Source organism: Pelodiscus sinensis, chromosome 9 (genome assembly GCF_052426305.1).
Source record: "Pelodiscus sinensis isolate ZL-2025 chromosome 9, ASM5242630v1, whole genome shotgun sequence".
Taxonomy (NCBI): Eukaryota; Metazoa; Chordata; order Testudines; family Trionychidae; genus Pelodiscus; species Pelodiscus sinensis.
This window is the reverse complement of record NC_143060.1, coordinates 22,554,627-22,578,707: the sequence shown is the minus strand read 5'-3', so window position 1 is coordinate 22,578,707 and position 24,081 is coordinate 22,554,627. Positions and strand designations below refer to the sequence as shown.

General features: G+C 41.2%; 1 protein-coding gene across 1 annotated transcript in view; it reads right to left on the bottom strand.

Moving 5' to 3' along the window:
• Positions 1–24,081, bottom strand: part of LRRC7 (leucine rich repeat containing 7) — a 399,063-nt gene that overhangs the window by 261,934 nt on the left and 113,048 nt on the right. Inside the window, exon 3 of the mRNA XM_075936231.2 lies at positions 4,212–4,414. Coding sequence (XP_075792346.2) covers positions 4,212–4,414 — 203 coding nt within the window. The remainder of the gene's footprint in view (positions 1–4,211; positions 4,415–24,081) is intronic.

Genomic DNA, 24,081 nt, shown 5'->3' with positions numbered 1-24,081 from the left:
CACATTCTGCTGGATTGTTAGACAATAAAGGAAATAATTAAAGTTAGTGAGGACATTACAGTGAAGCTAAATTATTTCTTTATATATATATTTTTAATTTATAGAAAAACTCCTATCAGGATGTAGGAGTTGTTGTGTCTAAACCAATGAAGACAGATAGCTATCCAGCCTCCTTTTGAAAATTTACAGTAAAGAGCTTCCATGACCTCCCTAGGCAGTCTGTTCCATTGTCCTATTGTCCTTACAATTATGAATTCTAAGTTTAATAAGGACAAATGCAAAGTACTCCACTTAGGAAAAAACAATCAATTTCACACAACACAAAATAGGAAATGTCTGTCTAGGAAGGAGTACTGCAGAAAGGGATCTAGGGGTCATAGCGGATCACAAGCTAAATATGACACTTGCAAAAAAAGCAAACTTGATTCTGGGATTCATTAACAGGAGTGTTGTGAGAAAGACACAAGAAGTAATTCTTCTGCTCTACTCTGCGCTGCTTATGCCTCAATTGGAGTATTGTGCCAATTTTGGGCACCACATTTCAAGAAAGATGTGGAGAAACTGGAAAGGGTCCAGGGAAGAGCAACAAAAATGATTCAAGGTCTAGAAAACATGACCTATCAGGGAAGACTGAAAGAACTGGGTCTGTTTAGTTTGGAAAAGAGAAGACTGAGAGGGGACTAAAAGCAGCTTTCAAGTACCTAAAAGAATGTTACAAGAAGGATGAAGAAAAATTGTCCTCCTTTATCTCTGATGATAGGACAAGAAACAATGTGCTTAAATTACAGCAAGGGAAGTTTAGGGTGGACATTAGTAAAAACTTCTTAATTGGTTAAAGATGGTTAAAAACTGTCATAAATTGCCTAGGGAGGTTGTGGAATCTCTATCATTGGAGATATTTAAGATCAGGTTAGATAAACATTTATCAGGGATGATCTAGATTATGATTGGCATGGGGGTAGGGGACTGCACTTAATGACCTCTAGAGGTCCTTCGTGTTCTATGATTCTATGAAGTTTTTCCTGACATTTAATCTAAATCTGCTATGTGTAGTGTGAGCCCATCAGCTCTAGTTCTGCCCTCTGTGGCAAAAGAGAACAACTTTTCTCCATCTTTTTTATGGCAGTCTTTCAAGTATTTGAAGATCACTATCATGTTCCCCGCTTAATCTCCTTTTTTCCAAACTAAACATATCAACTTCTTGCAGTCTTTATTCATATGGTGTGCATTCCATCCCTTGGATCATCTTTGTCACTTGACTTTCCACTTTTGTTACACTCTTTCTATACAGTGGTGACCAAAATTGGACACAGTACCCCTGCTGAGGCCTAACGAGTGATGAGTCGAGCAGTACTAGTCGAGCCTGTAATTTTCACTTTATCCCCATGTTAATTCAAGCTAAAAATGCATTTTCTTTTTTACAACAGCATTACATTGTTGACTCGTGTTGAGGTTGTAATCCATAACAATTCTCAGATCCTTTTTGGGAATACTGCTGCTAAGCCAGTTATCTCCCATTCTGTATTTGTGCATTTGGTTTTGCTTCCCTAACTCTAGAACCTTGCATTTGTCTTTGTTGAATTTCATTTAGTTGTCTATAGTCCAGTTCTCCAAGGGCATGTCTACACTACCCCCCAGTGCCAACTAGGGAGGCTAATGTAGGCATTCGAAGTTGCAAATGAAACCCGGGATTTAAATATCCCGGGCTTTATTTGCATGTTCCCGTCCAGTCCATGAGGAGTAACAGTTAATTCGAACTAAGTACTTAGTTCGAATTACCATTTCACTGCTGCGTGTAGCCGCGGGCAGTTACTTCGGACTAGGGGAATTTAAAAATGGCAACTGGATAGGAACATGCAAATAAAGTCTGGGATATTTAAATCCCGGGCTTCATTTGCAACTTCGAATGCCTACATTAGCCTCCATAGTTCGAACTAGGGGGTTAGTGTAGACATACCCCAATTTATCAAGATTCCTCTGAATTTTAGCTCTGTCTTCCAAAATGTTTGAATCCCTCTCTAGATTTCTTATCATCTGTAAATTGGATCGGTATGCTCCCTCTATTCCTATATTCAGGTAATTAATAAGGATATTAACAATGGTACCAGAACAGATCCATATGGAGCCCTACCTGAAACTTCTTTCCAATCTGACATCATTCCATTAATAGCTACTTTTTGTTTGCAGTTGTTTACCCAACTATTATCCACTATGTAATTCAACCAACTATGTAGCCCTCATTTATCCAGCTTACTTATCAGAACGTTGCACGGGGCTGTGTCAAAAGCCTTGCTAGGAACTCCAAGTATATTATGTTTACTTTGAATTCCCCGTCCACCAAAGCAGCCACCCTGTCAAAGGAGGAAATCATGCTGGTATTTGCAAATTGAATATTTTATATATTGATTTTGTAGTTTTCCAAGTATTGAGGTTAGGCTAATGGGAATATAGTTCTCTAGCTTCTCTTTTTAAAAGATTGGTACAGGCAGTCCCTGGGTTACATGGATCCGACTTGCATCGGATCCCTACTTACAAACGGGGTGAGGCAACAACGCGCTAGCTGCTTCCCCCCAGCAGACCAGGGAGACGCGGAGCGGCTTTTTTCAGCAGACACCTCAGCTTGAGAATAAAGGACTGAGGGAAGTGAGGTGTGGGAGAATAAAACTGAGCTCTGGAGAAATGTTTGGCTAGTGTTTCCCCTACAATATGTACCAGTTCCGACTTACATACAAATTCAACTTAAGAACAAACCTACAGTCCCTATCTTGTACGTAACCCGGGGACTGCCTGTACTATGTTAGCATTTCTCCAGTATTCTGGACCACTCTTGACATCCATGATTGACAGATATTATTGCTAGTAGCCAGTTCAGAGTGCAAAAAAACTCTTCAAATCAGATCAGTTAACAGGTCTCTCTTCCTTCCCTCTATTCTTGATATTGACTTTTCGCATTTTTATCCTATTTAATAGACTGCTCAGTGGGATGAAAAAGTATTGTGGCCATGAAAGCTTGTCTGTAAACTCTTCTTTCGGGTTGTTAAATGTGGCCTCTCCTCATCACTTGAGCTCATCATTAAAAATGTTGAGAACTTCCATGCCTTTCATTTGCTATCATTAATTAGTTTTCCAAAGTTAATATATCCTCTCAGCTTGTGTTCTGATTCTGATGGGTTTCTGGAGACTGATATAGCAACAAGAATCCAGTAGATGATTTTTTAATTCTCTTTTGCTTGTTCACATTTTGTCATCCATAATGACACATGTAAGATAACTGCCATACTATCTCCTATATTTGCTATGGGGCTGATTCACTGCAATTCCACAATAACCTTATAAAATGCATTGATTAAAAATATTTTCATAAAAATGCAGATAAAATAATAGTGTCCAAATAATGATATACTGCCAGTGGCCCAACTAGGTGACAGTCAGATAGAAAGCATCTCAGTCCCAAAATTTGATGCACAAAATTATTGAACAGATTTAAATATTTTGGTTTTAATAAACAATTATGTCGATGTGGCAGAATTGGTAGATTAGATCAGATCCAGGGTCCATCTAGCTTAGCATCAAGCCTCTGACAAGCCCAAGAATAAGATGTTTCCCATGAAGGTGTAAGAACCCTACAGTAAGCAGATGTGATATAATTTGTCCCCAACATAGGTTGCTGACTGATCGTTAATGGTTAAAGATTTGTTTAATCCTTGAAACATAATGTTTAATATCCTTTCCAAAATGGTATTGTTATTAGTCATGACAACTCTGGATGTTCTAGATGCAAACAAATATCCAATCCCTTTTGGAATCTTAAATTCTTGATTCAGTGACTTCCTGTGGCAATGAGTTTCATAGCTGAGTGAGACATTGCGTGAAAGTGTTTCCCTTTATAAGTTTTGAATGTCCATATTTTTATTTCATTGAATGTTCCCTTAATATCATTAAAAAGGGAAAACAGATGCTCCCAATCTATCTTTTCTGTACTATGTACTGGAAGGAATAGAATCTAGCTCAATCTCTCTTAGCCATGTTATCTCTGTAGAGCTAATAGAAGAAAATACATAAACAAGCAAAAAAAATCCCATAAAAACATATTATAAGAGTAAAATCTGTTATATAAGAAGGTGGTATTTGTATACATACCCTTTTCAAAATTGAAATGCTCATTTAGTAACACAATTTGCAATTTCTGTATTAGAGAAAGCAGTATTTACCTTAGGTAAATCTTCAATCTGATTGGCATCTAGATAAAGCTCTTCTAATGTCCGTTCAAAGTTAAAAACCTCCTTTGGCACCTGCTGTAGGCTGCAGTGAGAGTAATCTAGCACTGAGATGATTTCTTCTTCACCCCGGAAGCATCGACATGGCACCAGGCGGCCAATAATTTTCCTTTTGGTTGTCATCTCCAAACACTGCACTAAAGGAAAAGAAAATAATTACTGTTTTCTAAAATCATCACCATATTTGATAATATTTAGTGTTATTACTAAGACAATATGAGTTTAATAATATAATCTTCTCACATGCATTTGCAATTTGAAATAAGCATGTCCTTGGGTATATTTTTCCATCCTTATATAGAGTAAAGGAAGGAGAATTTATATATGTCTGCATAAATCCTGTGTCCATAAATCCCTGTCTCTGACAGAGTCAGTGGCAGGCTTTGTACTTCATACTTTATGGTTCATTATCATCAGCTTAATTAAAAGTAGCTATGGCTAGTCAGAATAGTAGTTTTAATTCTGATTGTTTATGGTTAAAATATATTGTAAACCCATATGACTTTTTCTGGAGGTCAAGAGAGAACCTGACTTTTTTCTTTCTGCTGTAGCTGGTTGAATCTGTTTATTTTTTGCACTTTTCAGCAAGACGATAAAAACCAATACAAAACAATTGGTTACAAAATTGCTAGTATGCAAACAATCTTTACACTGGATACGTTAGCTGCCTTTCTACATTCTTGGTTAATGCAAAAGACTGAGTTTCATACTATTATTGTTATTATTATTATGAATACTATATACACACATTTGTGAAATTTTGCCCTAGTCAGGATAGTTAATTTTTACCAAATTACACCACTAGAGCCAGCTCTTGAAAACACTTTCTTATATAAATAATCTGTCCACTTTAGTAGATGGAACTACTCATGTGAGTAAGGATTTATACAATCATGCCCTATTATTTTTCAATGAATCAAAAATTTTTAAACTAACCTGCTCTTTCATTTATACTATATTTGGAAATCAGATACACTGGTACAGTATCTAAATTTGAAGCTGATATTGCTAACATTTGTTTTTAGATGCATTATTTCAACATAACCACAGATAAATCAGGCTGTTGTGGGGCTTGCAACAATGTTCCCAATATTGCTTCCATCACCTGCCTTCTAAACCATTGTATGTATGTTACTTTATTGAAAAGTACAGCAAAGTAGGTCAAGTACCCCACTGATTACCAGTCACACTGCTACAGTGAGAAAACAGCTGTATATCCATGCAAAATATTAAAATAAATGACACTTTATCATCTTCTAAACCACTCTCTTTTACATCCATGTCAATTTAGAGTAGCAATAGAGACTACAGTGAAAGAACTCCTTGCGATCTATGCCCCGGACAGCTCCAAAACATTAAGGGAGTTGTGTCTATATCTGAATAAAAACAGAGCATTCACATTATCCAAACAATGACCTAATTGAGACATGAAGGCAGTTAGTCCATAACATGTATTTAGTAGGCCAGATCCCATTTCCATTGTGCATCTGAATGAAATTAACATATGCAAGCTGTCAGAACAAATACCTATTTCAAAATTTCTGAAGACGTGAAGAGCAAGAGAAAGATGCTGAAATAAACACCAATGGAAGCAAAGTGCACCTGGTTTCTCATTTGGCAGTGCCAATAATAAATTTTCTATTGACTGATTTTGGCCTAAAGGTAAAGGCTGAAAGTGAGAGCAAATAGTAAATTTTAGGTTTCAACTAGGCTAGATGCTGAACTTGTATGTATAATAATGGAATTGCATTTTAGTTAATATTAACTGTTAAAATGGAAGTGTTTTCATAGAATTATAGAACATTAGACCAGGAAAGGACCTTGAAAGGTCATCAAGTCCAGTCCCCTGCCCTCATGGCAGGACTAAGCACCATCTAGATCATCCTTGACAGGTGTCTATCTAACCTGCTCTTAAATATCTCCAGTGATGGAGATTCCACAACTGTCCTAGGCAATTTATTCCAGTGTTTAAACACCCTGACAGGCAGGAAGTTTTTCCTGATGTCCAACCTAAACCTCCCTTCCTGCCATTTAAGCCCATTTCTTCTTGTCCTATCATCAGATGTCAAGGAGAACAATTTTTCTCCCTCCTCCTTATAACACCCTTGAAAACCACTATCATATCCCCTCTCAGTCTTCTCTTTTCTAAACAAGCCCAGTTCTTTCAGTCTTCCCTCATGTTATAGTTTTCAAAATCATATGAAAAATTAGACTGGGCAAAAAACTAGTAAATATTCAATATGGGGATAATTCTTCACTGACACAGACATGGATTATGTAATCAAACATTTTTTTCCTTTTCTAGCATTAATGGCCATTTGTGTATAATTTTTTAATGCACATGAGAAAGGCAAACACAAAGTACATAATCTAAATTATAACTCATTTCAGAGTATGGTATGTCACTCATTCTAGAATCAGATTTAGCTCAATTACCCACAATCTTGGGTTTTTCACATTTATTTCAAATTTTTCATATAGAAGTACTGGATCTTAATCCATATGTCATATGCAATATTATGAGCTAACCCTGGATCTTCTGTACATCCAAAATTTCCAGTGACCTAAAAAAATTCCGGTTCAAGATTATTTATGATTTAAAGAAATAATCATTTAAAATAGTGTCCCGGATATTTTTTGATGTTGTTGTTGCTGTTGTATCATTTGTATGTTGGGTGTTGGAGAATGTTTTTTATAAATATTTAAGATATGGTAGAATAGCTCTGGAGCCCCTCTTACACATACTTAAACAGTCAGGGTGTGTCTAGACTACCTAGTTTTGTCGACAAAAGTGGACTTTTGTCGACAAAACTATACCAGCGTCTACACTACCGCTGAGTTATGTTATTGCCTGTAACACTGCGTCCAGACTACGGAGTTCTGTCGACAAAACAGCTTGCTTTGTCGACAGAACTCAATGTGTCTGGACGCTCTTTGTCGACGGAAGTTTTGTCGACAGATTCTGTTGACAAAATTTCCGTCGACAAAACGCGGTAGTCTAGACGTACCCTCAGTGAAAATCATATACCAGGGTTGTTGCATGTTCTGGTCCAGCAGGCATGGAAAGTAAACTCCACATATTCTCTCTATAGGATCTTATTATGGGATAGATTCTCAATTAGTATAAATCAGCTCCTCTGACTTTATAGTTGAATTATTTTGAATTACACCGATAATCTGGCCCTATATGTGGTCACCTCTCTCTTACCCCTCTGTATTTTCTCAACTTTTGCGACCATGAATCATGATATTTTGTGGTGAAAACTATGCATGGCTCAGCAGAAATGGACTTATACCAGATCTGAACTCTCTATATCCATGGTCACATGTCATTATCACAGGGCCTAACCCTATAAACCACCACATGAGTGGCTCATACAACTGTACATCAACTAATGTGATGTATGCCATCAAGTACCATATGGATATATGCCATCAAGTACCAGCAATGCCCCTCTGCCATGTATATTGGCCAAACTGGACAATCTCTATGACAAAGGATTAATGGACATAAATCAGATATTTGAAATGCTAACGCACAGAAACCTGTTGGAGAACATTTTAACTTATCCAGGCACTCATTAATGGATTTTAAGGTGGCTATTCTCTTACTAAACAATTTCAGGAATCAATTAGAGACTCTATGGAACTAGGCTTCATATGCAAATTTGATTCTATCACACACAGCCTGAACAAAGACATGAACTGGGTAGGCCATTATGTTCAACATCCAAATGACATTAAAGGCTAAGTATCAGGCACTTACATCCTGCTCTATTAGTCTCATTTAGCACAGATGCTTTGACAGTTTTTTCCCTTTCTTTCTCCTCCCTCTATCTCCTCTTTTTTTGCTTTATATTTCAAACTCTGTGCTCCTTTATCTATATTTGTCATCTGAAGAGGTGAATCGTGCCCACAAAAGCTCTTGATACTATTTATATATTTTTGTTACTCTAAGGCTACATCTAGACTGCATCCCTCTGTTGACAGAGGGATGCAAATCAAGCACATTGAAATTGTTAATGAAACGGGAATTTCAATATTCCATGCTTCATTAGCATAACTAGGGCCACTACTTTTTTTTAAATGGATCTTTTTTGGGAAAAAAAAGCCCCAGCAGTCTAGACACGGATCTGTCAAAAATAAACCCTTTTTTGACAGATCCTATATTCCTCAAAAAATGAGGTTTACAGGATCTGTCAAAAAAGGGTTTATTCGACGTGCCTAATCTAGATCTCTCTGTTGACAGAGAGGTGTAGTCTAGACATAGCCTCAGGTGCTACAGGACCATTGTTGTATAGTTAAGTATCATCTATGTTTTAATTAACAATCATTTTGGTATTAAGTAAACTAGAAGTAAGCCTCATCTCATGTGACACTACTACAAGGAGCAGGTGGGACATGGCACTTACAAGTGAAAACTCATGGGCTACGTCTACACTGGCCACAATTTCCGGAAAAGGGATGCAAATCAGGTAAGTCAGGATAGGGAAATCCGCGGGGGATTTAAATATCCCCCACGGATTTAAATAAACATGTCTGCCGCTTTTTTTCCGGCTTGGGGAAAAGCCGGAAAAAAAGCGTCTAGACTGGCGCGATCCTCCGGAATAAAGCCCTTTTCCGGAGGATCTCTTATTCCTACCGGAAATTGTGGCCAGTATAGACGTAGCCATGTAATATGGACATACCTCTTCCCCTGCACCCTCAAGCAATATTCCCTCTAATTTTTTCCATCCATGTGTTGAATACATTTTGTTACATGCACCAAGGCATATACAAATGTGCACCAGCAGTAGAAACAAAATCCTAGGTATAATATACATGTTTAAAAAGTTGCCATATGAATAATTACTCCAACCAGGACAGATTATTCATTTTAGAACTCACAACTCAAAATCAATACATTTAAGTGAAAGCAAAATAAAAACTATGAACTGCATAGTCAAAAAACTAAAATAGCACATTTTGAAAGAATAAAATTACAGAGAATGTATGTGCATTGCAGGAAGTACTTCATAGTAACAACAACAACACTACAAGTATGTGTTAGGAGGTGAGTGTGAAAGAGACTTTATGCGTGTAAGACAGATAGACACACACAGACAAACAGGGTATGTGAGGATGTGCAAGTCAGAGAGAGTGTGTGACACAAAGAGGTGGTGTATGTGGGTGTGTGAAACAGAGTATGTGTCTATGTTGGCTGCACTGGGTAAGTTTCTGGGAGATATGCTGTCTCTAAAGGGTGCGTCTAGACTGTGAGGATCTATCAGAAAAAGATATGCAAAATGTGCTCCGCATGTTGCGTATCTTTTTCTGATACTTTTGTTGGAAGAAGCTTTTCCGAAATTTGGCCCATCTAGACTGGGCTTCTGAAAGAGTACGTTTGCTCTTCCGCAAAAAAAGCAGAAGAGAAAATGGGTTCCCTGGATGCAGCAGAGTTTTTTTGGGATATCTCCAGTATCCCGACCCGTCACCCAGTCTAGCCATACCCCAAGACATTCATGCAATGCTCTCCTCCTGTGTTCCTGAGCCAGGTTGCCTCTCCCCCCTGGTCCTGTGGAGATGGAGTACTTTGGCAGGGAGAGAGAGAGAAAGTGAGAGAAAAAGAGACAGACAGCATGTGCGTGCATGACAAAGAGACTGTGTATGTGATTGTGTATGAGTGACAGACTGTGTGAGACCGTGTGTGTGACGCAGACTGTGTGTGGGTGCATGACAGTGTGACAGACTAGGTATGTGGGTGACAAATGGTGTGACAAAGATTGTGTGCATGTGACACACTGGGTGAGTGTAACAGTGGATGTGTAATAGACTGGGTGTTTAACACAGATAGCATTTTGTGGTGTTGGGTGTGTGACAATCTGAGTGTGACAGGCTGCGTGTGTGTGAGCATGAGAGAGCAGCAGACTCTACGTGCCAAAGACAAACAGACTGTATGTAGTGGCTACAGCTGATGAAAGTTTCTGAGATGTCATGTCTCTTTAAGACAGTCACTGAAAGCTCTTCTGCACTGTTTCTGAGCCCTGTTATCTCCTCTCCTCTGCAGAGATGGGGTACATAGGCATTGGGACAGAGAAAGTGAGAGAGTGAGAGAGAGACACAAACACTGACTATGAACTAAATGCTGCAGAAATCTCAGAAAAAGTGCATTGTCTCTTTAAGAAAGGTACTCAAGTCACTCACTGTTCATAACTCATACCACAGAAGCTTGGAGTCCTTCTGAGCCAGGCTGTGTTCCCTCTCCCCTGCTCTGCAGAAAAGCAGTAGAATGGCATGGGGAGTACTCTCTGAACCTAACATCAGCCCTCTCTTCTACCCCTCTTTCCCCACACATATAGCAGGAGGGCAGCAAGGGCAGCTGCAAAATGGATCAACGTGGGGGGAGAAGCACCCGAGCACATGTTGCCAGCTGTGTACACTCTACAAATCAGCTGGACAGCATCTGAATCTCTCCTGCAGGCCACACAAGCACACAGTTTATAAAGAACACAGCCCTCGCCACACTCATTTGTAGGTCTCCTGGATTTTGTGACACACATCTCTCCCTTCCCGGGGAATACCTCTATTCCTGCTCCTCCGCTGCATCGAGATCAAGTTTCTTTTCCTTACAAGGTCCTGCTCTTCCCTACTTAATAACTATGTTTTCGAAAGTGGCCACTAATTTTGTGAACCTCAGTTTTCAGGTGATCAGTTTGAGTCACCTGCTCCTGATTTTCAGCCACAGCTTCAAGGAACTTCAAGCAGAAGTGGGGAGTGAGAAAAGGGGTGTGGAGACCTTTGTGAAAGAAAGAAACAAATCTCAATGCTGGTATCCTTTGCAGAAGGGAGAAAAAGGGGGAGGACACAGTAACAGCCACGTTTTTAAAGGTGGCCACTGACTTGTGATGCCGAGCCTGAGACTACCTAGACCTTCCTTCCCACTTGTAGTGGCCCTTCCCCTCCCCAAGCATCATCTGACAACTGCCACAGAACCTTCTGGAGCATCATATTCCAGCTTCCCTTAGCTAGAATTAGGGTTGCCCAAGGAATCTTTTTTCAACCCTTTGGTGCATTTGACACTACCATTTAAGAAAACAGAATAATTAGTGATAGAAATAAGATCAACATACTGCACTGACTACAGTGAAAGACTCTACCTCACACTATCCAAGAAATTAAGAAATCACCTGATAAGTATTTTATACAAGAAACAGAAAAGCATCAAGAATGACATTTCTAACTTAGATCGTCTCATCTCAAGACAAACATCCACACCGACTGACACCTTGCAAGACTTTTGTTCCACCAGACAAGAAATCTACTATACACACTTCTATTCCCTACAACAAAGAAAAGACAATAAATTTTCTAACCTGCTACATACCACTGGCTACAACAGCAACTGCCTCAACCCACCAGATAATATTGTTAACCTCTCCAGCTACAAACTCAATCCAGCAGAAGAGTCTGTCTTGTCCCGGGGTCTCTCTTTCTGCCCCACGTCCCCCACAAACTGGATACAATTTTGTGGTGACCTTGAGGCTTTTTTTCGCCGCCTCCGCCTCCGAGAATATTTCCAAACCACCAATGAACATCAATCTGACCTACCAGATCCCCCCTATCAACACCAAAGGAAAAATAATTCTATATGGACTCCCCCCGACGGTCGGAATTACAATCTGGATTTCTATATACAAAGCTTCCGCAACAACGCACAGACTGACATTCGCAAACGACAACAAGCTACACACAATCTTAGCTGCATTGAACACCATGCCATCCAGAGTCTCAAAAACAACCTGGACATTATAATCAAACCAGCTGACAAAGGGGGTGCTGTGGTCATTATGAATAAGGCCGACTATAACCAGGAGGCAACCAGACAACTCTCGAATACCACATTTTACAAACCTCTCCCCTCTGATCCCACCTTGGAATACCAAAAGAAACTACACTGTCTCCTTAAAAGCCTCCCCACAGCTACTCGGGAACAAATCCACACAGAAACACCTTCTGACCCCCAACCAGGATTGTTCTATCTGCTTCCCAAGATCCATAAACCTGGGCACCCCGGACGTCCCATCATTTCTGGTATTGGCACGCTCACTACTGGTCTATCCAGCTATGTAGACTCTCTTCTCAAACCCTTCGCAACCAACACCCCCAGATATCTCCGAGACACTACTGACTTCCTAAGGAAACTACAAAACATCGATAACCTCCCCAATAACACCATCCTTGCCACCATGGATGTAGAAGCTCTATATACCAACATCCCACATGAAGACGGATTACAAGCAATTAGAAACACTATCCCAGAGGACACCACTGCCAACCTGATAGCAGACCTATATAACTTTGTTCTCACCCACAATTATCTCCAGTTTGAGAACAACTTATACCTCCAGATCAGCGGCACAGCCATGGGTACACGCATGGCCCCACAGTATGCTAACATCTTTATGGCTAACCTAGAACAACATTTCCTCAACTCCCATCTCCTTTCACCCCTTCTCTACCTACGGTACATCGATGACATCTTTATGATCTGGATTCATGGCCAAGAAACACTGGAGATATTCCACAGAGATTTCAACAACCTACACCCCACCATCAACCTCAGCCTGGACCATTCTACACGAGAGATCCACTTCCTGGACACCACAGTACAAATCAACAATGGAAAATTAGACACCACTCTCTACAGAAAACCTACCGACTCATACAGTTACCTACATGCTTCCAGCTCCCATCCAGAATACACCACACGATCCATCGTCTATAGCCAAGCCCTTCGATACAACTGCATCTGCTCTAATCCCACTGACAGAGACCAGAAGCTTCAGGATCACTACCAAAAATTTATAAACCTCAACTACCCACCCGGAGAAATAAAAAAGCAAATTGAAAGAGCCAGACGAATACCTAGAAACCATCTACTTCAAGACAGACCCAAGAAAACCAACAATAGAACACCACTTGTCATCACCTACAACCCCCAACTTAAACCTGTCCAACACATTATCAATAAACTACAGCCTATACTGGAACAGGATACCATACTCCAAGAGGCTCTGGGAGACAGACCCATAGTCTCCTATAGACAACCACCTAACCTCAAGATGATTCTTACCAACAACCACAGGACATACCACACTAATACCAACCCTGGTACCTTCCCTTGCAACAAACCCCGTTGCCAGCTTTGTCCACATATTCATTCTGCTGATACCATTATTGGACCTAACCAAGTGAGTTATAAGATCAAGAACACATATTCCTGCGCATCCAGAAATATAATTTATGCTATCATGTGCCGAAAGTGTCCGTCTGCTATGTACATTGGACAAACATCTCAGATACTTCGCCAAAGGATTAATGCCCACAAAACAGATATCAGACAAGATCACAAAAAAAAACAAAAAACAGTTTCTTGCCATTTTAACCAGAAAGGACACTCTCTCAATGACTTAACCACCTGCATTCTGCTACAAAGACCTTTTACATCTGCACTTGAAAGGGAATCCTCTGAACTGTCATTCATGTTAAAATTCGACACTCTCCGGGAAGGAATGAACAAACACTCAAACTATCTTACCCATTACCAAGATAGTTTCCCCAATTATCACCTCTAATACCATTAGCTCACAGACATCCCACTCTCCCCACCTCTAATATCATCAATTAACAGACACTTACCTTCCTTCCTTCCCCCCCCTGCATCTCCCTCCTGTTCTGAAATGTGATTTGTCCTTTTCATATGTGGTCATTTTTTTTAATTGTATCCTTTGGTATATATGGTTGTGACTATTTTCTTCCACTATTTGATCTGAGGAAGTGGGTCTGGCCCACGAAAGCTCATCATCTAATAAACCATCTTGTTAGTCTTTAAAGTGCTACATTGTCCTGCATTTTGCTTCAGAATAATTAGTAGCTGTTAGGCCTTTCTGAATGGAAAAGAGGTGGGACATTATTCAAATGAAGCTGTTTGGAAGGTGTGAAAACATCAAATAATACGAATGTAAGTTAAATGAAGAGATTTGTTTTTTTTGAACTAAACAGTTACCCCACACTCTCCCTTACACTCCCCAGCTTGTCTCTGTTCTTTCTTCTCCAATCTCTTTTAAGATTGCATTTCCCTCAGTCTTCCTCTGTCCATCCTATCACATTTGTGCCTCTGCCTCTGTCCCCTTTCCTCTGCCTGCTTGCTCCTCATCCTTCTACACTCAAGTCAGACTGCTTCACTTTCCTTCTCCATATTGCCTGGGCACCCGCAATCATCCTGATGTTTGTTCTAATGCCCAGCACTACAGCAGTCAACAGTAGAAAAAAAATCCTTTATTTTGTGATTCTGAGAAACATTAATATTATTTTAGCATAGTTATTTTATTTAAATCCCAACAAAATGTATTATTTAACAAGGCAGCTCAACACAATGGAAAATAGTATAAAATTTACTCTAACAAAAGCCTAGAAAATAGTGATAATCTGTATTGTAAATGCTTTTCTCTTATTTCTTTTTGAATTACATTAGATCAGAGAAAAACTGTAGCAGACGAACAAATATAAACAATGCAATTTAATAGCTTGGTGCTGGATCTCTCTTTATAATTGTCTGTCAAGCTTATTTTCTTGAAAGTGTTTAATCTGGCAAAAACATTTGTTGTAAGAAAATTAATTAGAACAATCCAATGTCTGCTCAGTTAGAGGATATATATATATATATTGTGCTGCAAAATTACTAATCTCTGTATCTCACTAATCAAGGAATGCTTTCTCCTTGATTTAAAAGACAGAGAAAATAGGAAATTATGGTTTCACATATAGTTAGTTCACCTGACTTTAATTTAGAGACAGAACAAACAGCTTTGACAAATTTTAGGTACCTCCAAACCATATGATTGATAATTTTTTTTCTATATGCTCACCACTTAATTTCCAAAGCCTCATTTTCATTTACATTGCAGAAGTCTCTCTTGCTGTTATTTGTTATGAAAGAGAAGCAGACCTCTTCCTTTGTTTTGACTATAATAGACAACATGGGTTTGAAAACACATTTCAAAGGGATATGTTAAAAAAATCATACTTCTGTCAGAAATATGTACAATTACTATATCTGAGAGAGTGACAAGATGGGATCAATGGGATCAATTTTTTTGGTGAAAGAGACAAAACCATTTCAGTTCCACAGAGCTCTTATTTGGATCTTGGAAAGGTAATTAGTGTCACAGCTAAATACAAGGTGGAACAAACTGTTGTAAGAAGCCATACAAAATGAAATGAGCAGTTTAGACTTCTGAAGTTGTTGGACCAAAGAGAGTTAGTGGATTACAGATTACTGTAATTAAAAATAAAACCATTGATTCTGTTTTGGTGTCTAGCATAGTTACGAAGTTAAGCTCCCAGTTTTGTCTTTTGAAGATATTGTACAGGTCTCCTCTGACAATGAAAAGTGGGAGGTAAGATATAGAGAGAATGTTTTGTGAAAAATGTTTGCTCACAAATGATAGGATATTTGTCTTTTATCATTTCTCTGGAAGAGTTCATCTGAGAGTGTAGTGAGTATAACCTACAGTCACCTCTCCATTGCTACTATGACCTCCCCTGCAACACACCTATTAAGAGATATGGGTCCTACATATGCCTACCACAACATGTGGGCTACGACTAGACTGGCATGATTTTCCGCAAATGCTTTTAACAGGCAAAAGCTTTTGCCCGAACGGGAGCTGCATAGTATTTCCGCAAGAAGCACTGATTTCTTACATGAGTTTGTCAGTGTTCTTGCAGAAATTCAAGCGGTCAGTGTAGACAGCTGGCAAGCTTTTCCGCAAAAGCAGCTGCTTTTGCGGAAAAACTTGCCAGTCTAGACACAGCCATTATTAGAGATATGAACAGGTAACCAGATAACTGGTTAACTGGTAAGCACCACACTTAGTCATTACCCAGGAGCAGCACCCCACCCACAGCTTGCCATCAGCAGAGGGCTGCTCCAGCCTTTTACGGCTGCCAGTTCCCAGGGGCATGGGCAGGACAGAGGGATGTGTGCTGGCTCCCAGTCCACACAGGCTCATGGGCAGCAGCCAAGGCCAGGGGCACGGGTCCAAAAGCAGCCAGGCTGGAGCACCACGGCCTGTGGTGTGGGAGCCGCTACAGCCCACCCACCTGAATTTAATCACTTAACCACTTAAACTTAACATTTAACTGGTTAACTAATTAAACAGGATTTTACATCCGTAATATAATGAACTACAGAATGTATGCCAAATCTTTCAACAACTCTGGGGTGAATCCAGACAATCACTATGCTTTCATCATTGAGCTTTACAACAGCTTGCATTGGATTCTCTTATCTTGGCATGTCATCAGAGATGTTGAACATGGACAGAATTATTTCAAATGCCCCAGCTTGGAGACTACTAAAACATCTGAAAAACTTTTGAAAATGCAACAAAATGAAATTTCAAAGCATTTACTGCAATTTGTTTTTAGAAGCAAATTATAATCCTCTGCCAGTCTCCTTCAAAATTAGTAAGAGCATGGGATGCCACAAGAAGGAAAAAAAAGTTAAAACAAGATTATAAATGACCATAGTTTAGCTTTCTGTGGGTATATTTAGATTGTGTGGCTTTTGTTAGCATGTCACTACATTGTTTAAAATAGGTTTGTTATGGATTTTATCAAAAAACCACAAGCTATCAATGTAAACTTGCACTTTATTCAAAATGTTTATTTGTGTGTGCATTAGTTATCTTAGTGAAGTCTTATCTTCCTAATGCATTACTATAATTTATTAGCCTGTAGCAAAACTCAATATCCAGCTCAAATAGAAAAGAAAGTAATCAACTAACAAGGACTAAAAACTAGCTTGTGTTTCTTGCAGGGATACTGAGCATTAGAGTAACTGTACCCTTGTAATTCCATCCAGAAAATCTCACATAAAATTGTGAGGATTGTTAAAGGACCCTGATAGTTTCTCAAAGTCATTGACTACTCATGACAATGAATACTACATAGCTGAAAGGAGAAATAATGTTGCCATATACTATAGCGTCCAGAAAACATTTAATCATATTTGTGGTAGCAACAGTTCACTTCATTGAGTTACTTTTCACAGATTCTAGTTTATGTGCATGCTAAAGTAATAAATCTGAGGGGCATCGTGTGCTCAGATAAGTGGAACAATGGCCAATTACATGGTTGATTATATGTCAATCACAGCACATTGTATCCAATCAGGAAACATACAGCACTGAAAACTCTAAAAAGATCTCACTGAAGAACATAATGGCCTTTCAAGCAAAGGTATAAAATTGCCAGCTTGACTCTCTGAATACAGTACTCCATACTTTAAGCATTTAATTTCTCCCTATTTGAACATTTGTAGATCCAGTAGAGATTAACACACAAGGTGAAATCCTGGTCTTCTTGACATTAACGATTTAAATAACGGACAGGATTTGATTTGCAGAATACCCATTTTTTTGTAAATAATTTCCTATGGATTTTTGAGGTGGTTAAACATAGCCATAGAAAAAACTATGAAGGCACAATAACCCTGTCTTGTATAACTCTCTCTTATGTAACCACCCTTAGAAACCCCACAATGATACTTACTACACATGCCGCGGTCTGCAACTTAAGTGTGGTTGCATATATATGCAAATATGTATGCACATTTTATGCAAATATATGCAAATAGCTTTTTTCACATTGACGGGCATGAATACAAAGATTAAGGGACGACTATACAACACATAGGCTCTGTTTAAGTCAGTTCTGCTGATATTAATAAAATACAATATTTACCCGATTTCCAGCCATATGACAGCACTTTTAATGAGCAATGACAGTCCAGGAATTTACCTACTAAAACGCATATCAACAGAAGACTATTATATTGAATACTTTTTTATTTTGACTCCCACCCGTGGGCCACGTATTAAGCCCTGTGTAAAACCAAACCACACTGTAGGCCTCAAACAAATGAACCGCATGTTGAGTAGCCCTGATCTAGACCATCTCTAAAGTATCAGAGAATCTTGCAATCATCACAAACCCTACTATATCTTGTTTCTCTTATTCAGTTCTCTTCTCATTCTAATATGTTTTGACAACTGGGGGGTCGGAGACTTTTTCTTTCCTTTTTCATTTCTATCTCATTAGCACTGTCATCATTATTCATATCCTAAGAACTATTAAGTACTAAGTAAGTGTGTGGTAATAACTAAGCCTGGAAATTACAAATGTATGGATCACTGTGGACAGTTCTCTATATGTCAAGTGAGATAAAGATCTCCTAAATGAATACAGGTGGAAGACAATCTTTCTAACATGTCTTTCTATATGTGCAACAAATAGCAGCGAGGAGTCCAGGAAGACCCCTACCATCCTGATAATCTGAAGCAGATATCCTCAAAAGAGGTTTCCACTGCTGTTGGCTAAGTTTTGAACGTGCACCCCTTATTCCACCACTATCACCCACAACTACTCTTCAATCTAAGCACTACTCTCATTTGGACATTGGGACAACTGTGATGATATAAATTTACTTGAGGACTTGAACCTTAACTTCCAAGGGTCCTTCTACTCTCCATTTACTCCTCCTTTCTAACATCTCTTTGTGAATCCTTCCCTGGTGTCATGCCTTCCACAATATAATTTTTTCTAGAAAAATTTAAAAAACAATGAATAGTCTACCAGCACCTTAAAGACCAACAAAACATGTAGATGGTGTCATGAGCTTTCGTAGGCACAACCAACTTCTTCAGATGACTGGAGTATTAAAAGTCCAGATTCGAGAATAAATAAGGGAAGGCAGGGAGAGCGGGGTGGGGGTGGGGATGGGAGGTAGGGTGAGGGAGGAGGGAAGAAAAGAAAAAAAAAGAAAAAAATAGGGTATGTCTACACTACCCCCCTAGTTCGAACTAGGAGGGTAATGTAGACATACCGCACTTGCAAATGAAGCCCGGGATTTGAATTTCCCGAGCTTCATTTGCATAAGCGGGGAGCTGCCATTTTTAAAACCCTGCTGGTTCGAACCCCGTGCAGCGCGGCTACACGGGGCTCGAACTAGGTAGTTCGGACTAGGCTTCCTATTCCGAACTATTCCGAGGTGTACCGGTAGTTTGGAATAGGAAGCCTAGTCCGAACTACCTAGTTCGAGCCCCGTGTAGCCGCGCTGCACGGGGTTCGAACCAGCGGGGTTTTAAAAATGGCGGCTCCCCGCTTATGCAAATGAAGCCCGGGAAATTCAAATCCCGGGCTTCATTTGCAAGTGCGGTATGCCTACATTACCCTCCTAGTTCGAACTAGGGGGGTAGTGTAGACATACCTATAGTGAATTAGATTGTTCAAGTTACAAGAGGCTGATAAGAACAATTTACACCTCAATAAGTACCCGTTGGTTGGTTGGTTGGTTGGTTGGTTGGTTGGTTGGTTGGTTGGTTAAGACTTCTTCCAATTTCTTCTTTCAAACTCCTTCTGTCTCAAGGCTTTTTCCTTGGTATTACTGTAGTTGATTTGAGCTTGTACTTTTACTCATAGTATTATGCATATATCTCTGAACTATTAACCTTCAACTTTATTGAAGTCAGTGGAAGTTTGCCATTGACTTTATTGGGCCAAGATTTCTCCTTGTAGTTTTTATTTTTTACTATATATCCTGATCTCTGGCATATGAACTGTGTATGTATAAAGCTGAGCACATGGCTGCAGTCAACAAACAAAAAAAGAAACAAACAAGCAAACCTAATAACAACATCCCTCTAAATTTCCCCAAGCCAAAAGCCCTCTTCCCTAAAAGTATATTCCCGGCACTTAATGGCCACAACTGTTTTGCTTTGTTTATACATTTTATTGTAGTTGAGTAGTTTTGTGCATCATTCAGATCATTTACAAGTTGGCCATTTCCAGCCTGGTAGTTACTGAGATATGCTGGCCTATTGATATAATTAAAGAACCCAAAGCTCTTTAGACATGACAGCTATAATTCTTATTATTATTAATAAAATATTATGATTTATCTAATAATTGTAAGTGGACAGAAAGATAATATAGCTATCTGTTTGACAGCCAAGACTATTTTGTACTCTAGCCACTTCTGCTGCTTTTATTCTTTATTTTTATTGTTGACCATAATGTCAACTGCATTCTTCCATGGGAATCATTTCAGTGCCACATTTTTGGTTAAGTCAGCAGGAAAAAGTATATAGGTTCTCAGCAGTGTATTTCTTTGCTTACCCACACTGGTTTTTTATTCACAAAGTAAAATATTCTTTGTCCCTGAAATGAGGGCTAAGCATTTACAGTCACAGTATCGTGTTTGTGATGCTACAGTTATATATAAGGAGGCTCCATTATAAGCCTCTATTTATTTTTCCAGTTTTTACAACCTTGCAACATAAATTAATAGTCTGTGCTGAAATTTCTCCTGTTTATACTTCACCTGACAATAAACAAATATTTTTTCAAGATTAATTCATCTGGAAAAAAAAACCGATTTAGTAATTTTAAAATATCAAAGGTGGGAGGGAGTTTTCACCAATAAACACATTTTTTAATAAACTTTTCTATTGTTCAAACACCTTGCATTTAGACTTCAGAGTTTGCCATGCATTCAGGCCCAATCTCAGAAATGCTCACTTTTTATATGCCACCTGGCATAAAGAAAATTACAGCTGCTTTCCCCAGGAGTTCAACAAGGGAAGACAGACATAGAAAGTGTACAAATATACATTGTTTAACAGTGCATGGAGGTGAGGCTCCCTCCATCCATATCTCTATGCATGCACATATATATGGCTAAAATATTACCTGCTGAGACAGAATATAAATCGATTAAGACAAGTTTAAAGCTTCATTGATTCATATTATCCTTGACTGCTCTTGAGCTCCCAGCACCATGGCCAGCCAGCCATCCCTTTCACATACCCATGAATCTGACGGCTTTAGGGGAATGAACTATCAGCATTATAACAGATATTTAAGTCCTTTATTCTCAATTACCACTCACCATTACAGAAAATATACAAACACAATGCTCTCATATATAGGTTTTTGTTAATTTTTTATTATTTCCTTTAATGTAAAGTAAATATAATGGTAGACTAAACTATATGTTTGCTTTTTGAGTATAGAAAAACAGCCGTTCTTGCGCAAAAACTTGCTGAGCGTCTACACTGCACACGCATTCTTGTGCAAGTAAACTTACAGTACAGTGTTGGAAAACACGGCTTCTTGCACAAGAGCTCTGATGCTCCGTATGAGGAAGAAGCCTTCTTGCGCAAGCATTCTTGCACAAGAGGGCAGTGTGGACAGGCAGCCAAGAGATTTTGTGCAAAAACTGGCCTCCCAGGAAAAAATGCAGGTGGCCACTTGGATGCTCCTTACCGGCACTCACAACTTGCTATTTCCTGATTGCTGGACCGCCCCCTTGAAAACATACGCAGCCTGCAGACGCCACACAGCAGCAGCAGCAACAGAGGAGGACAGCTCCAGCACACGGCTCTGCATTGCAGCTCTGCAGGTATGTCTGCCCCTCAGTCAGCCCGTGAGCCTACACCCCCATCCCAGGAGCCAACCCAGGGCTCACAGCAGTAAGGAAAGGGCACCAAGCAGCGTGCCTCTTGCTGGTCCGGGTCTGAGGTGGAGGCCCTTCTGGACCTGTGGAAGCTCTCCATGACCCCTGTGCCTGTCGCTGCAACATGGACATTTTCAGCCGCATGGCTCAGGTGCTCTCAGACCAGGGACATCTAGTCCAGACCCTTATACAAGTCCGGGCCAAAGTCAAGGAACTGCACCTGGGCTATGTCCAGGTGGTGCACCTGGAGCTGCACCAACCACCCAGACACCAGTCCAGTGGGCCAAGCAGCGTGACCTGCTCCTCTGGCAGGAAGTCCAGGCCATGGAGAGGATGGAGGTCACCACCAAGCTGCAGGCCGACCTGGAGTGGTGGCAGCAAGGGGGCAGGAGCTGATACCTGCCCCCGCTACGACTGGCTGCCCACCATACTCAGCGAGACAGCAGTCCAAGAGTCCTCGCCGGCGGTGGACATGGGACTGCACACCCCAGTGGTCAGGATGCCTGACCTGGAGGAGGAGGGTGGCCTGACCACCAGCTCCGAGGACGAGGGTGAGGGACACCCCATCAGCCTCCATCTGGAGCCAGTGCCCAGCAGCCAGGATGTCTCCTGGGCCTCATCCGAGGCCAGCGATAGATCCTCCGGTGAGTGTTGCGCTTCTCACTTGCAAGGGTGGGGGAGTCGGGTGCCCAGGGGGAGGGGGAGGGAGCATCACTCAGGCAGTTCGAGTTGCATGCCATGCAGCAGTATGCAGCACGTGCAACCTCATGCAGCCTGACTGTGTGGCATGTGGACACGGCAGGCAGCTCCAGGGCACGCCTGGGACCCTGCTGCTCAGACACGTCCTGCCCCGGAGGAGGAATGGGGGATTCCAGCTGAAAGCAGCCAAGGCCCCAAGGGCACAGGCCAGACCCCACACCTCCCGAAGGGTGTCGCACACACACAACATGCAGCCATGCTTGCCCATGCGACACAGCATCTGCTCCTGGGAAAACTGCAGTGAGCCAGCCCTGTGTGCGCGGCCCCCACAGAGCCCCTCAGCTGCTCCCGGCCCCTCGGCTGCCCCCCGAGGAAAGCCCCTCACTGTGGCCACACACTTCTCTGGGCTACTTGTCTGAGGGCTGGGGGAAGGGGGAGTGGGGAAGCAGCCAGCCAGGGCCTCTGGCCACTTGAGTCTTGCTGCAGGGACGGTACACTCCCCAGTAGCCCTGGCTCTGTCTCCGAGGAAATCAATTGACAGTAGTCCGAGAACCCAGACCTCATCTTCCACACTTGCTCCCATGCAATGTGGGGATGTGCATGCAAACATGACTACAGCATCAATGGTGTGTGCTCACAGACAGTGACAAGAGTAGAAGCCATGTGTTCTACCTTGGGGAGGGAGTGTGCACAGTGCTACACAGACACACACTGCATGCCGAGTGGCCAGGGCACAGACAAAGGGGTCTTCATTCATAGTGATGTCTCCTAAGGGTTACAATCCATGGAGGATCACTTCACTCCAGGGATTTTGAGCTAGTCCTTTATGCAAACATACACACAGGGGACCGATTGGGCCCAAGCCACAGTTGTGTGGTGTCATATGGGACTCAGGGTGGAGGGCACAGGGTTCAGGGACAGTGTGGGCAGGGCTGACTGACCGCCTCATTGTTTTCTGTGTTCTCTGCAGCAGGACCACCCAGGAGTGAGGGACCCTCCATCCCTGCGGCAGTGGCACCAACCACCCAGGCACCAGTCCAGTGGGCCAGGCAGCATGACCAGCTCCTCCGGCGGCAAGTCCAGGCCATGGAAAGGATGAAGGTCACCACCAAGCTGCAGGCCGACCTGGAGTGGCAGCAGCAAGCATGTGGGCAGTTCCTCCACAGGTGCAACAGGATGTGCGACACGATCTCCACCCTGACGTCACATCTGCCCCCTTGCTGCCCCTCCTGCTGCCGTTGCCATGCCCCCTCCTGCTGCAGCCCGTCCTGCCCACCTTCCCCTGCTGCCTGTCTCGACCCAGCCTGAAGGACGCCGAGGCCTCCGCATCCAGTTGAGAGCCCCTGCCTCTTCTCCCTCCCAGTTGAGAGCCCCTCCCCCTCCCAGTTGAGAGTCCCCTCCTACTGCCCACCCTTCTTCCCTATTGTAAATACAAATTCAGTTTATTCTTCTTGAAACAAAACTGTTTTGTTTATTGGGAGGTGAGGGAAGGGGGAGAGGGAAGGGCTAGGAATGGGAGAGGGATGTAGACGGGAGACAGAAGCA